General features: G+C 34.3%; 1 protein-coding gene across 8 annotated transcripts in view; it reads left to right on the top strand.

Moving 5' to 3' along the window:
- Window positions 1-9: 9 nt before the first annotated feature.
- Window positions 10-16,290, top strand: part of LOC138331342 (protein phosphatase Slingshot homolog 1-like) — a 36,212-nt gene continuing 19,931 nt past the window's right edge. For 2 of the 8 annotated variants that reach the window (XR_011209686.1, XM_069278893.1), the window contains exons 1-3: window positions 10-202; window positions 5,891-5,964; window positions 10,963-11,034. Coding sequence is in view for 7 of the 8 variants with exons in the window: in XM_069278893.1 (XP_069134994.1) it covers window positions 149-202; window positions 5,891-5,964; window positions 10,963-11,034 (200 nt within the window). In the remaining variant the exon portion in view is untranslated. Of the gene's footprint in view, window positions 203-5,187; window positions 5,301-5,890; window positions 5,965-8,076; window positions 8,819-10,962; window positions 11,035-15,554; window positions 16,287-16,290 lie in introns of those variants that run through there. The other 6 variants (XM_069278894.1, XM_069278895.1, XM_069278898.1 and 3 more) reach the window with 6 other exon arrangements.

Here is a 16,290-nt window from a genome sequence, read left to right on the forward strand (position 1 = left end):
GGTCTAATTTGCGCATGTTGCGGAAATGTTTAAGGAATCGAAGCAATGGCTCGAGATGTTGTGATTGACTGTTTTTAAAGCTGTGCGTTTCACAAATTGAAAATTCGTTTTAATATGGTGTGACTGTGCAGTAACATAACAGCGTAACATGTCGTTAGTAACCGTACAGCGATCGCCAAGTCCGAGCAATTCGCCAGACTCAGTAAGTACAAATACTATCATGCCGTGTTTGACATAAACAGGAAAGTAAAGCCAGTCTTCTTACGTTTTATTTATAAGCTGTTTACTAAAAGGAAGTGAACCTTTTAATAGCACAATTTTCATACAGAAATGATATAAATGATGGCTAAGTCTGAAAGGCTGCAGGTAGATAATTACGCAACAAAATGTGAATGAATAATGGTGTGGCTAAACGTCCAGGGCCGTTTTCGGTTTCCCGTTTTCGATTTATTACACAGTTTGACTGGTTGGACCTGGTTGTTTGTTTGTGAAATCACAGGAGTTTGACGTTCTGTCAATAATATATAGTATACATATATAATAAAAATACCTTTAAAAGGCAGTGTTCAATCTACGATTATTTTTCGTGGGTCCTTTTCAATGGTTTATGTGAAAACAATGGGTCCCACAGTGTTAAAAATACTCATTCCCAGAAATTTCATGGGTCCTTTTAAAATTCTGTGTGTCCAGGACTCGGGATGCGCACGTAGATTTATCACTGCCTTTATAGTTTGACGTTCTGTCAATAATATATAGTATACACATATATAAAAAATACCCCTATATACTACGTCAAACTCCTGTGATGAAATAAAGACGGACCTGGTGATTTTATGCTGTTTTCAGACGAGCCTTGACATAGCCCTCACAGGCCTGTATAAAAAAACTGCACTGAGGTGCGTCATGATTAATACTTTGAAATAATAATGACTTTAACAATCGGTTGAAGCGGCAAGGCTAATGGGGTAATTCGGCCCAAGGGGATCCCAAACTTGAGTAAACGGTGAGAGCGATGAGACTCTTACTGATCGTTGGTATATCAAATACAAACAAATGGAGATTTTTCTACATTTCTTGGTTTTATTCTTAGATTTAAAATATTGATTTTAAATGTTGTAAGTGATCTTTATACTCTCCAGCCTTTCAGTCTTAGTGGAAGTATTGGAGGCTTCCTTTGAGAGAAAACCTGGGTTAGTTTGTATTCAGGATGAACACATTTGAAAGTGGGGATCGAGTGTAGCAGGTTTTAATCGCACATAGTGATACGGTCACCTTCTATAGCTTCACGCTAGGGGAGATTTCCCTTTGGCTCAGTTGCTAGAACGGCGGACCAGTAAGTCTGGGGTGGCGGGTTCGAGTCTGGCTGCCAGCACACTACTCTCGCCCTGTTACAATAATATATGTTTAAAAAAAAATGTTTGAGGAGAAAAACGAAAATAACCATCAAAGCTTGGCATTTTGGGTTTCGAGAACTTGCCTGGGCTAGGGTCGGGCTATACCCCCATATAACTCCCCACCATAAATAATTGATGTTTCGCGCTTTACTGGTATAAAATTTATGCAGTGTGACAAAAAATTGAAGTTTATGTTGAGATATACCGAACACTGAGTAAAGGTATTAAGTATTTACAAGAAACGTGGCTATACAAATATATACCCATCATATAACCCTTTTAACTCTAACAATGCATTCCTCAAATACCATAAATTTATCGAACTGATCCCCTATAAAATCTATGTAACAACATCAGATAGTTCGAGTGCTATTCATCAAATACCCCTTGAACAGACATATATATCCTATCAATACATACGGTAGTAAAATAAATGCTTGAATTGCTAGTCTATCTAATGTTTAAGTTTAGTCTGAAAGTGCATTGGCTCGGTTCTATTTATAGATATATTTAAAACATATTTTTACTTTCTATGTTCATATCTGCATAAAACAATTGTTGTGTGATATATGTTACTTATACCTAATAAGTACATGTACAGGTTTTATAGTGATTATCTCCCCTGGCTGTTATATAATCCAGGCACTTAACTGGCCACCATTCGTTTACAGTATGTACTGTCAGGGACACATATACTGTCATACTGGTAGTGTCATCCTTGGCCTATAAGTGAGTCAAAACCTCTCAAGGAAGGAAATCATATATTAAGGCATTCCAGCACATCCAGTTGACCCCTAGCTAATTGGCAGATTATATTAAATCATATTTAAGAAGTCAATTAAATCACCTTTTCTCAGAAATCTGAAGGGTCTAAACAAATGAAAAGTACACATGAGTTCATGACCCATGAGTTCAATCTGATTTATTGGAGTCAAAAACATATACATGTACTTTCATGGGTCTTTTGAATGAAGCATTTATTATTCTAACATCAGCCCTATTCCGTCTTTGCATATTACAGAGTTAGCTCCCTTGCGGGTATAGGTATCGATTATTACTTTATTAGTTTGTGAGCGCAATTCAAGTTGTTTTCTCCAAAAAGTATGACGTTACGCTCGCAAACAAATGACATCACAATCAATAGCTACCTGCAAGGACAGATAACTCTGGTCTAAACACAAACTGTGACATCAGATGTAAAATCACAAGTGGGAAATTAAAACACAACATATCTTCTGAGAATGAATTGCCAAAAAAAATCTACAACCACATTCTAAATATGACTTAATTAAAGTCAACAGGCAACATAATTACCTCTGCCACAGAGGCCAATGCATGTCTTAAACCATAAATGACCTATTTAAAACTTGAAAAAAAAAACCATAAATATGACAGCATGACTTTTATTATTTTTAATTTGCTATAAAAACAAAATATTTCTGAAAAATCTAAAGCATCCTGGAAAACTCTTTGAATTTTGCAAAGTTCTTGATGTAGTCATAACCATGAAAGCCCTTGTTTATTTTATATGCCAAACCTTTTGTCTGATTCTGGAGAATCAGTCTATTTATCATTATATATATATCAAAGAAACACAATTCAACAAAGCATGACAATTTATTGACTCATGCCCTATCCGGGCTTCAAACTCACGATCTACGGCACCACAGTGATCATGTCAGCATATCGAACTGACTATGACTTTGTCATAGAAACATACTTTTTTGGGGGATGTGGATGTGGCGCAGTGGTAGAAGGCACAGATATGTTTGGCTAGGCGATTGGAGGCCGTAGAACGTGAGTTCGAGGCCCGAATATGGCACGAGTCTATAAATTGTCATGCTTTGTTAAATTGTGTTTCTTTGATATTTTATATATACAGTAAAACCCCTATAGCTCAAACAACAGGGGACCAGGTCAATAGTTCAAGGAATATGGGGTATTTGACTCATCAGAGGTTGGTCAGGATTGAATGTCAAAATGTCCGGTCTCAAACTATGACAAACGATACAGGGCAATGACATTTTAATTACCCTATCTTTCATCATTTAAAACATTAACAAGATACATATTCACAATTGAGTTATTAACCAGCATACTTAAGAACATAAGAAACGATATCTATAGATGTAGCGTTAGGTTACATGTGTTTACGAGTAAAGTTACCAAAACACAATAAGCGGGAAAAGATATGGAACACACTGATAAAATGTACTTTGAATATTGTTTGATATCGTTTACATCCAGCGATAAATAACATTGTGTTAACCTGTCAAATGGAAACAACACAGAAATTAAAAAAGAAATGATTTTATAAAATAAGGGTGGACGTCAGCAATATCTTCCGCCTCTTTTGTTATTTCACAATACATACTTTCTATTAACACAGATCGACAACTTCCATATTTTCGTATTACAGCGAAGATTATTACGAGAGAAACATCAATATTGTGAAATATTCAAATAAAGTTAACATCAAATTGTGACTTGCGATCATGTAGGTAGGTATAGTAATGAAGCCGTTAAATCCCTAATTAATTACCCAAAGGCTTGAATCCGCCAACCTGGTAAAAACACAAGATCGTCATCTGAATTAAAATGCTCCACCGCTGAGCAAATGGTAATTTTTTCACTATCAAAAACAGGGACAGACGATTTTATTGTTCTTCATTACAAAGTTTACTTGCTTTATTAACCACCAATGAAAAGTTTGAGCTTCTAATTTGCTTCAGGCTTGATACGCCACCTGTAAAAACACAAGATTGTCAATCTGATTAAAATACAGATCCTTATTATCACTACGTTGGATAAGAGGATCTGAGAACATCCCATTAGGGGTCACATCAAGATGACCTTTTGAAATAGCCAATCAAATTGGCACTGCCAGAATCTTGACTGGGGACGAAAGAGTTTGAAAAAGCTGTCCAAATTATTTTTCGTGTATGTAGTCATCTGGCCCAAATTGCACAACAAAGCTAATTGCATATGCATACTGGGGCGATAAGACAATTTCAAATAATGTTGTAAGGTGTAGAAACTACATTTGTTCTGAAGTACACGTGGTATAAAGGTCATCTGGACGTGACCCCTTATGGGATATTGTCAGATCCTCTATTGAACGGAGTGGTTATAAGGATCTGTGTTTTAATCAGATTGCAAGATCATGAGCAATTATCCATATCGGTCGGTGCAGTCAGGTGTGACACAGGTGAAAAAAATCTCAAGGGCCGCAAACCTGTTCGACGAATACATGGGTAAATACTATATTTGATGTAACGGGGCCATATTTTTGTTCGAGGAATGAGGGATATTCGACGAATAGCTATTCGAGCTATCCGGGGTTTTGTTACATAGAATATATAGGGACACGGTCGGGACCGTACAACCAGTTCGACGAAAAGGGGTATTTGAGGAATCCAGGTTCGAGTTAGAGGGATTATACGTATACTCTATATATAAATATATTTATTTTTTTCATTGTTATTAAGATTAGAAACAGACATTGATTGTATGATAAATGAGTAATTAATGAGATGTCATTAATTACATTATAAGTCAACATAGATATAGACTTTTTTTTTATTGAGGTTTACTCTCTATATATATACTGACTGTCCATGTGTTAGGACATGATAAGAAAGAGGATATGATGTCTTCCTGATGGCATATGTGCACTATACAGATATCGGATACGGACGTGTAATAGGGAGGGAGTTTCAAGGATGTGGGGATACTTCTGTTGTGTATTTTAACTATATAAACCTATAAACTTTAAATCATCTTACAAACTGACGTTCTCTGATGCATTGGACGGTCTCGTATATGTATGTGTTGCATGCTTATGAAGCTTAACTCACATCCGAGTTGGGGGCCTTTGGCTTTTGGAGTCTATAGCTACTGAATATGGTCAGTTATGTATAGGATGGTCATTTATAGATCGTCAATTATAGTGTCGGTCAGTTATAGTGTCCGGTCAGTTTTAGTGTCGACTATATAACTTAATAGCTGGCTTCAGAAGTGTTTAAACATTGATTGTTCGATTTTATAGCATACACTAAAGGAATATACTGATCAGGCTAATGGGACTAATTTCCATACCATGTGATACCCAATAACGTTTGTGCGGGACTAGTTTTTTCAGTGGTGATGGAATTGAATGTAACTCTGTGTAATTTTCCCGTTGAAATGACGTTAGCACAGAATGTTATCTTTTGATGTCATTCCATCACCAATAGAAACAATAGTCCCGCACAAATGTTATCGGGAGAGTCCCATTTTACCGTTCAACTGACCCATGATTTGTAAAATGAATAAGTAAAAAAAAGACAAAAACCAAAAAATAGGGATTGAATCTTGAAATGAATGACTCTTGAAATAAATTGAATGAATGTATATATTTAGTGACCCTATAGCTATGCACCAGCTGAATGGACATTATACCAAGATTTGATGAAATTTTGAAATCTCTGTAAAATGTACATCTTATGTGTTCACAGGACGATGGGTTGGAGGGGGAGGATGCTGATGAACTGGACGATTCCAGCCTCAAGTCACCTGGCCGACAGAGAAGGTACGTCTATATAGTCTTACCGTATTTACCTTATATGGTCACACATCTGCTTGAATGTGTTTTTCTCATTCGTATCAATCATCACTCACATTTATTTGTTGTTTCTCAGTTGTAAATATGGTTGCCATGCATGTTCACTTCTTTTTTTTCGTTGGTTGTCAGTGGTTTATCTTTTTAAGAAACTTTTGGCTTTGGTGTATGATTGCTAAAGTCTCATATCAAATCAACAAAAATTTAAGTTACTTTTTATCATATTACTAAAGCAAACTACATTTTGAAGAATCTCAACAAAAAGTGTTGCAAAAATCCAGTGGAGGCCTCCATTTTGTCACAACTTCCTAATCGATCTTGACGTCACGTCATTGGTTTACTACCAAAAATTATTGACTTAAAGTATTTAATCATAACTCTCAACATGTACAAAATGTTAGACTACTGCACACTGTAGCTAGGACCTGCCGTCGGTGATCATGACACAGGGCCTGTACTTGCGTATAGTGAGTACCCCAACTTTTCACTTGATAATTTATGAAAAATAGTGTGCACTATACGCGCAAAAAATACGGTAATGTTAAGTTATGATGTGACACTGGATATCCAGCCAATGAAAAGCAGCTATCACATTATAATCTAATGTTCATTTGATTATTTGCACACATTGTCACATTCACACACTCATAGCATTAGAAATAGTAATTAGCCACTTTAGCCAGTGATGTTTGATGGTCAAATTTGTGGAATTTTTGATGAGAACTTACTAATTTCAGCTAGTTTTGTAATTATTTCATGGATCATTCAAATGTTCACAACCACATGAATGAATGAAATTCCAATGTCATATGTGTGTATATATGTACAGAGTAACTGGATGAATAATACACCGGGTAGTTATGACCTTGAGATATTTAGTGGATACCGATAGTTATGTATATGCACTCACATAAAGATACTCCACCGCCGAGAGAGCATAAATGATATTCATCATTTGAACAATAATGGGTGTTTAATCGTGTATATATATGCCTAATTAACACAAAAAATAATATTTATAATTTATTTCGCCTTTGGTGCCTGTGCTATCAGTACTTCATTCCATATAGGATATAGTGACACAGAATTTTTTTGGGAAGCAATTAATTATTTTTCATATTTTTAACTTGAAGTAAAATTAGAAGCTCAAACTTTTCAGTGGTGGTAATGGTGTAAAGTAATTAACTTTAGTAACTGAATAAAAATACTAATACGTCTGCTCCTGTTTTTGATAGTGAAAAAATACCATTTGTCAGCGGTGGAGCATCTTTAAATATGTGACTAATATATAGAATACATAGTTACAGTTAGTATCTTACATTTACAAGGCTTAGTTTGGTGCGAGACTAAGGAAAGTTGCAATACAGGGATTTAAAAATCGTAAACTGAATGAAGTCATTTTGGTGAATGTTACATCACATTTTGGCGTGACAGAATGATGTAACAAAACAATCACGTGAAAGTTAAGGGTTAATTTATATGGAAAAAAAACCCATCAGATGTGGGACAAATTCACGGTAATTGTACTGAGCAGTTTTTCGTATTGACTGATACTCAGCTAAAGCACAAGTTTATACATTGTCCCCGGTGGTTATTTATTGCGGTGAGTATGTTCGACAGTTGCAGGATAAATAAACATGTATAGGTTTAAAAAGATGTGTATCCTTTGATAAACCTAATCCTTGTCTGATTTACCTGTATATTAGAAGGTTGTGAAGAAGTTCAAAGGTAAAAGGAAAACATTTCTATAACAGGGTGGCTTATACTTAAAGTGGACCCATAACACATGATTTGTTCAGGAATTTTCTGGTCAACAGTTGACAGGTTTTACCTGCCTCATGCTTTAAATAATGTCATTTTATGTAGCTAGATCATAGGCCGCTCTTAATGTAGTTATGTCAAAGAGGACAACAATTCTAGGCTAGCACGGTCCCTCAAGAGGCTTCTTATTAGATGTTTTTATATGTGTATGTGACCTTGACTTTGGCTTCGTAGTGTGAAAATTAAAGCAGAAATGATAATAAGATTGATGTCTTCACAGCTGTTGAATGATGTATACGTATTTGAACATTAGTTTTCAATATAGTGATTTAGGCCAGTTTTAAAGGCAGAAAATCTACAAGGAAGTGATGTGTCCGGTTGGTGGTATGATGTCGTGTCGAGGTTAGGGATTTTACAGACAGCTTGTATGCTGATCAGATAAACTTACACGGTAGATCTACCTGGAGTGGTTAGGTGTACATCCGGAATACAAATACTTATTACAGGCAAAGTATACATTGTACATTACGGCTAGCTGGGTCATCATTATCACAAGTCATTGTTCTTATGTGGGCCGCGGTGGCTGAGTTGTTAATTTAGATATCTCAACTACTTAATGACTATAAGCCCTCCACCTCTGGGTCCTGAGTTCAAATCCCATGTGGGGCAGATGCCAGGTACTGACTGCTAGTCGCTGCTTTTTCTCTGAGTACTCCAGTTTTCCTCCACAATCTTTGTATCTGGCACATCCTTACATGACCCTGGCTGTTAATAGAATGTTGAACAACGTTAATCAACTAAACTGGAATATCATTGTGTAACCAGTTGGGACAGTGAAGTCCATCAGACCTCATGATCACAAATTAGGATATCGAGAACAAGTTGTGACCATGGACCATGGATTTTGCATTTCATGTGGAAAACCTCATTCTATTTAGTGTATGGATCGTTAATACAGATATTGGTGGCTGAATTTACAATAGCATGTCATACTGTGATAATCAGGAATGTTTCGGGAGGCTCATCTCTGTGTCATCAGAGGTGAAAATGCTGATCGTTCAGAGTAAGCATCCTAAATAATTATACAGTTCCAAATTGAGTCACTAAAAGTATACTTTTTTTATGCTTTTTTTCCTGCTTTTTTGTACTTTTTTTTCGGTATGGGTAGTGATATTATATTAAAATCAATTAGAATACATTTGATAATCATTAATATATATGTAATTAATTATTTGAAAAGTATTTAATTAACATTTGGAAAAGAGCAAGAGATTTGACAGTGGCTGAGTGGTTAAAATGTCCCTTTGGGTTGCGAGTTTGAATCCTATATATATACGTGGGGCAATTACCAGGTGGTCGGTGTTTTTTCTCCGGGAACTCTGACTTTTTCCATTCTCATCTAAACTTGGCATGTCCTTACACTGTTAAATGACCCTGGCTGTTAAACAGGAAATATTAAACTATATAATAAAACCATTTTAATGAATAATACTTTTGGTGTAATCTCAACATTTTCTGTTTGCAGGGCTAAATTGTATTTATGATAAGTGATTTCTTTTCTTTGTCTGATATAGATTTTCTTTGCCTATCCCTGTAGCCTGATATTGATTCCAGAAATGGATGTATAGCGTTTAGTATAAGTAATCCATGTCATGATGTGGAAATACTCTTACATCACATATCATTGAATGAAATGTATATATACCAACATTCTGAATAAGACTTAAGCTTTCACCCCTCGAAACCCATTTGAACTCTGCTTATTCAAATACTGGAATAGTCCAATATCAAATTTTAGGGGTGAATGAGTTCATTCATCTTCAAAACATGTACATGTTTTACATGAAAGGTACCTAGCCCTCATTCCCATACAGGTAAATCTAATTTCAGGTACAGTCATATATACCTGTATAACCTAGCTAGGGTATACAATAGCTGTCTACCTATAGCTGGGGATAATCTGCAAGCTGCCTCCTCATTACAATCTCACAAAATGTAGCAAGTTACAGCAACAACTTTGATCTTATATCAACAGCACGTAGCATGTAATTTGATCATGACCTTGTGTCAAAATTACAGGACGAAGCATTCAATTTCCTCAGTACATAGTAATTAACTGTTTCACTTATCTCATTCATCCCGGAAATAAAACTAATTTGAACACTTCTAATTCAAAGACAGGAAAAGTTCATTTAATTTCAGGTTGAATGAGTTAATACGTTATTATCTGTGATCTTGTGACTGGTTCTGTCAGGTTCAACCTGTTTGCTCATTAAGTTTGAATTCTCTGTCTTTTGTTTTGATCACGATCAATAATTACCAGTATTTATTCGATTTGATCATGATCATTATTTCAGGTGTGTGTCTGTATCAAGTTCGCTATCTTTGTTGTATTTTATCTTATCATCAATCATAGCATTTTTGTCATTCCATGTTTCCATTTCCGTATACGTAGTGATCATTTGTGAAAAGTTTCATCGTTGTTGTCGCCAACGAGTATTGTCCTCATGATCACTATGTAAACATTTAACTTCTTCTAATTCCATATTTCCTATCTTCAGTCTTATTGTTATCACAAACTAATGTTAATATTATCAGCAACCCTGAAGACACATTTAGACTCATCTTAATCAAAGACTAGACCAGTCCATTATTAAATTTCATGGTTGAATGTCAGTTAACATTAAAATAAGAATCCATGAACCTATGGACTTTTTTTCCTTGACAAAAAAAAAATTATCATCAATACCATTATCTAGTGACAATGATCCTGCTTTTAGTATTGAATTTCAGTGTTACCATATATATATAATCCAATGACTGCCCAGAAAAGATATTCACCCCTGAAAATACATTTAGAACCTCCTTAATCAAAGGACAAGAACAGTCCATTATGAAATTTTGGGGGAGAATGAGTAAACAGGATAGCAGGGCACAAAAGATGACCATGCAACGTAATACATCAAGAAAATCACATTCACCCCTCATTATACATTTAGAACCTTCTTAATCAAGGACTAGAATAGTCCATTATGAAATTTCAGGGGTAAATGAAATAACAGAATGGCAGCTGGGGCACTCATTGGTTTAAATATGGTATTCCCTATTATAGATCATGCCATTGCTTGTGTTACCAGCTCATCATCAAATATCATAATTATTCACCATCTCATCATCATATATTATAATTATTCGCCTTCCTTGCAGGTCTGAATCAGCTAAGAAAAAGCTGAAAAAGTTTTTCAACACCTTTCGTTTTATCTCCAAATTACAGCCAAGGTGAGAAGTAGTTGCCTCCCCTGTCAGCATGTGACTACATTAACCAATCAAATATTGAGCATATCTGCGGCTTGCTTTTCTCTAATCATGTGACTGTCAGGTACACAAAACGTTTTTAAAACACAAAACGACACTTAAATGACAGATCACATATATTATTATATCAAACTGATATTTATATACTGTACCACAACATGATGTATTATGCATCAATGAAATATGTATTGTGCACTAAAATGTATATATACATGTATCTTAATACGTGGTTGGTATTAAGATTTGTATATGGCTCTGTCTATATATTTTCTTCTTTCCTTTAATAACTTCAATTTTCTTCTTCTCTTCTTTTCTATGATAAATATTAAGGATGATGCAAAGTATTTGAACATAAATATTATTATTATTTTTTTTCTTTTTATTCAGGTTTTTGAACATAAATATTAATAAAATGCTTAAATGGGGAGTAATCAAAAAGATGGAGTCTTAATTAATATTGCTACCTTATTGGCGGTAATTTGCGCCCAGGACACATTCAAAATTACAAGAAAGCCCCTGGGGGGGGGCTTTTTAGGAATCAAAATATGGGTTGTGTTTCAGTACTCGTGGCACATTTATATCTCACATCCAGTAATACAAGCATGCCTTCTTTTCTTTGATATGCATCATTCCATTGTGATTAAGATTTGAAAGATTCGCCAGTTCATGTAATATGGGATACATTGCTGATGTTATTCTGTCTTTACCTATTACAGAGTTAGCTCCCTTGTGGGTAGGTTTCCATTGTGACGTCAGTTTTTTGTGGGAGCGAATAATTCACACCATTTTCATACAAAAATAAAACATTACGCTAGCAAACAAATGACGTCATAATCAATACCTACCCACAAGGGCAGATAATTTTGTAATATGCAAATACAGAATAAGTGTCGCATATTGTAAAACATCATTAAATCCATGGGTTGGGACACGTTTATATCACTTCAACTCCTTCTCCATACGAGGGGAGCTCAAGGGGCGCTGTTAGGGGGAGGGGCGCTAATCGCGGTGAATACAAGTAACTGTTATAATGCATCCATGGAATCCTAATTCAACATTACTCATATATATATATGTGTCGGTGGTGGTGCTCGATCTATAACGGAAATGGACTAGCTAGTGTATGTACTATATAATCTAGCTATATAACTATAAATATTCTGTCTTTCTTTCATTCTATTTATAATTTTTGTAAAATATCTAAAATTTATACTGTCTTAACTGTTTTAATTTACTTATGTATGATTCTGAAGTCTCTAAATATGCCGAAATAAAAGATGGTATGTACTATATAAATAAAAATATTCTGTCTTTCTTTCTTTCTTTCTGTCTGTCTATTTATGCTAGTAAGATATTTAAAATTATACTTTCTTAACTGTGTGTATGATTCTTAAGTTTCAAAATTTGTCGAAATAAAAGACGGTATTTACTATATAAATATAAATATTCTGTCTTTCTATTTATTGTAAAATATTTAAAATTTATACTGTCTTAACTGTTTTAATTTGCTTTTGTATGATTCTCATGTTTCTAAATAAGTTGAAATAAAAAATACTTTCACATGTTAACACAATCTGAATGTTGTCGCTGTAGAAGCTAGCATACAGATTGTTCGTATTGTATAATAAATTGTAAAAGTCTTTAGATAAAAATATTTTTTCTGTTGATCAGGTCCCAGTAAATCACATTATTTTGAGGTATTGAAATCAGATACAAATATCAAATAACACATATCAATGACATCACAAAGGGTAAAATCAATGGGAAACAAATATGACACATTTGAAAAAAAACAGTTTTGCTGTTGCACAGATTATGCATTTAATGCTCTCGCACGAAGCCCAAAGTTGCATCGATCATGCATGTCCAATTGATTAAACCATGCAGAAGAAGAATTTCCATTTCAGTGGAGCATGTTCATATAGACAGGCATGCTTTTAAAACATTGTACATTTAGTGTAGGATTTTGAAAACCTGATAGATAATGCTTGTGCTCGATATCTTGTGACTCATCTTAGATTTGGAATTACGTTATCACATGTTGATATATATATGGAGCCATGACATTACTTCCTTTTGTGCAGTTTATGAGTGTGAAATTCGGTGATTAAGTCAATTTGTTTATTGATTTTGTGTCAGAAGAATACACCGATGACATCATATGATACAATGAGGAGATCCTCTCAAGCCATTTTAGATATCTTAGCTACCTTACTGTGTGGAGTGTAATTTTAAGTATTCAACAACGTATTACAAGTAAGCATTAAAAAGACAAAAGATGTGAATGAATGGGATTAACGATAGTACAAATAATTTAGAGGTTAATAAGACTCCAACAATTTATAAAAGGAATCTTTCACTGGCAGACATGGAATCTTTCACTGGCAGAAACTTTTAAAAAGAAAGTCAAATAAGCACTTCTGAAGATGTCTTTAATGAAAACTTATTTGGAAATAATTGTTTATTATTCAAAAACAGTCCAATTTTCTTCAAAAATTGGGCAAAGAGTGGAATAACAAAACTTAAACATATTTGGGATACTGATCAGAAAGACTTCATTTAAAAATTATCATTTAAATTTATTAATTAACTTAATGTTTTGTATTGTTGGTTACTTTCTCTGATCAAACTATTTCATTTATAAAATTTGATCAAAAAATAGAAAATCTAGTTTTCAAAAATTTAAATTTCGTGTTTTGGCTATAGATGTATATTATTTGCTCTTTTCATATGAAAACTAATAATATTTCAGGGCCCATTATCATGGAATGGTGATGAAACTGAGTCCAAAATTACAGTAGTACCAATCTCGATATCGCAAAAATATTATCCCTACCGAAGTTATCACCTATACATATACAATTTCATTGTGGAACAAAAAGAATTTCTATATATCACAGATTATTATGTAAATAATGTAATTCTGTATTTCATCAAATTTGTCATTGATAGATTGCCATCATTAGTTCATAATTAAGTAGCTTTTAATATTGTTATTGACTGATTAGCTGAAAGGCAAGTCATGTGAACTACGTGTGTACAAATAACTAAACTGGCTTACACACAGGTGTTCATACGTTATTGGTATGTAAATAACCCTCTATATATATAACTACCTGGTACCCATAATTTCCTGTGTGTCCCCTGTGGGCTGTACAGTGTTTTACACCAGGAGATACTTAATGCAAATCAAGACTGTGTGTGTGCCGATAGGGGATATCAGTGGAAATTATCACAAAATTTGAAAATTATGAGGGTTTTATTTTTTAAGGTATTTCTTTTAAGAAATAGAAGGTGGACAGATGAAGCATCCTTTCCGCATGTCAGAGTGCATTTCTTGCATTTGAATCCTATTTACAAAGAAGTATTATTGTTACCATATTCTACCTTTTATAATTATAAGCGCCCATGTCCCTATAAGCGCCCTTTTCCCTTTTGGAGGCCTCGATTTCCATTGCCCAGGCATAAATAAAGACCACAACTACACAAAACTATTTGTAATAATTTTGTCTTATAAGCTCCTTTTCATTTTTTTTTTTTTTTCAATTTTTGAACACACAGGGTGCCTATCGGGTTGAATACGGTACATACTTTAGAATGTATTATTTTGAAAGCACTCAGATATTCTATGGAACTATTAAGACTGCAATGGGTTTCTAAAAATTTATATGTTTAGATCTTCTTTCTTTTCAAATAAAACCATGTCAGAAGAAATTGTATGCAGGTAGCTGATACAAAAAGATATTACATTAAAAATAATTTATAATATACTGTTGATACTGATAGGACGTTAAACTTAAAAAAAACCAACATTAAAATGATATCACTCGTATATATATAACAGATCAAGCTTAAGACATTAAATGTTACTATATATGAATATATATAGGCAATTCAGACAGATAGGTGTTGTTTCTAATTATAGACGATACACATGGGATAGTTTTAATGACACTATCCTTGTGTATACATATGTATATATAGAGAGAAAGTTTACCTACACAGCTTGCACACCTAACAACAAATGTTGTGTGTGGGTATAAGTGTATGTAAATGTAAAAACTCCTTAAAATTAAATTTAACCTATACAATTTGTCAGTGTGCTGCTCAAACCAATGTTTGAATTTAAAATTCAATTTACATCAGCATGAGATCTTAGTGTCATGTGTAGACCACAAAGGCTGTTACATATATATACGATGAATATGTTTAAGAACTAGAGAGAGTTTAGAGACACATAGAACCAAGTATCTTAACACACTACTGGCCTAATCTTAACACACTACTGGCCTAATAATAGGCAAAGTCATGTAGACCATAAACCAGTAACTAACTAAGAAAACAAACTGACCATTGATGTGGTCAAGTGGTCAGATTGACCTCAAGTGTACTTAAAGTACTCAGTACAGATGAGGAAGCTGGATTAGGCCTGATAAGACAAGTGCATGTGTCCAGCATTAGGCCTGCAGATTACCACGGAAACATTTGTGGCCTAACCTCATTCACCCCTAAAGATACATTTAGACTCTTCTAAATCAAAGACTAGACCAGTCCATTATGAAATTTCAGGGGTGAATGATTTTAAGTTTCCTGGTAGATATTAGGTTGGACAACCTGTTGCTTGTGTTAAATAACATGATTTTATTTACACATCGGTAAATCTAGGTAAATCTACGTATATACTTTGATCTTGTATATGAGAATCGTGTGTAAGTGTGTGGTACTATGTACTTTCTGGGGATTATATAGTGTCTTACATAGGATTGTTACTAGGGGACGAAAAACATCACAAGTAAATGAACAACTGCTGTTTACATTACCGGAGGCTTTAGTAAATGTTATCTTTAAACACATTTAAACGGGGAACTTTTTTATGAGGACAGAGTCAAAACAACCTGTGGAAATTGGCATACACAGATGATCCTGAGGGTCAATCAGAATTAATTACCAATTTTGCCTGGAAAATTCTCATGTTATCACCTGGACTTAAAGCTTCTTGCCAAAACCAAAGATGCCTAGAGAGACCTGATACTGGGCCTGTGTCATGCTGTGATAAAGTATGTAATAAGTTTATTCAAATGAATAACCCTGACTTCTATTTAAAGTGACTTCAGGTGAATCAAACCTCATTTTCTAAAAAAAAAAATTGGGCCTACAATATTCGCAATGATCACCCGGATGCAGATCCCAGTCACGTTAAGACTTTGTTTGATAACGTAA

The sequence above is a fragment of the Argopecten irradians genome, chromosome 9 (assembly GCF_041381155.1).
Source record: "Argopecten irradians isolate NY chromosome 9, Ai_NY, whole genome shotgun sequence".
In the NCBI taxonomy this organism is placed as follows: Eukaryota; Metazoa; Mollusca; class Bivalvia; order Pectinida; family Pectinidae; genus Argopecten; species Argopecten irradians.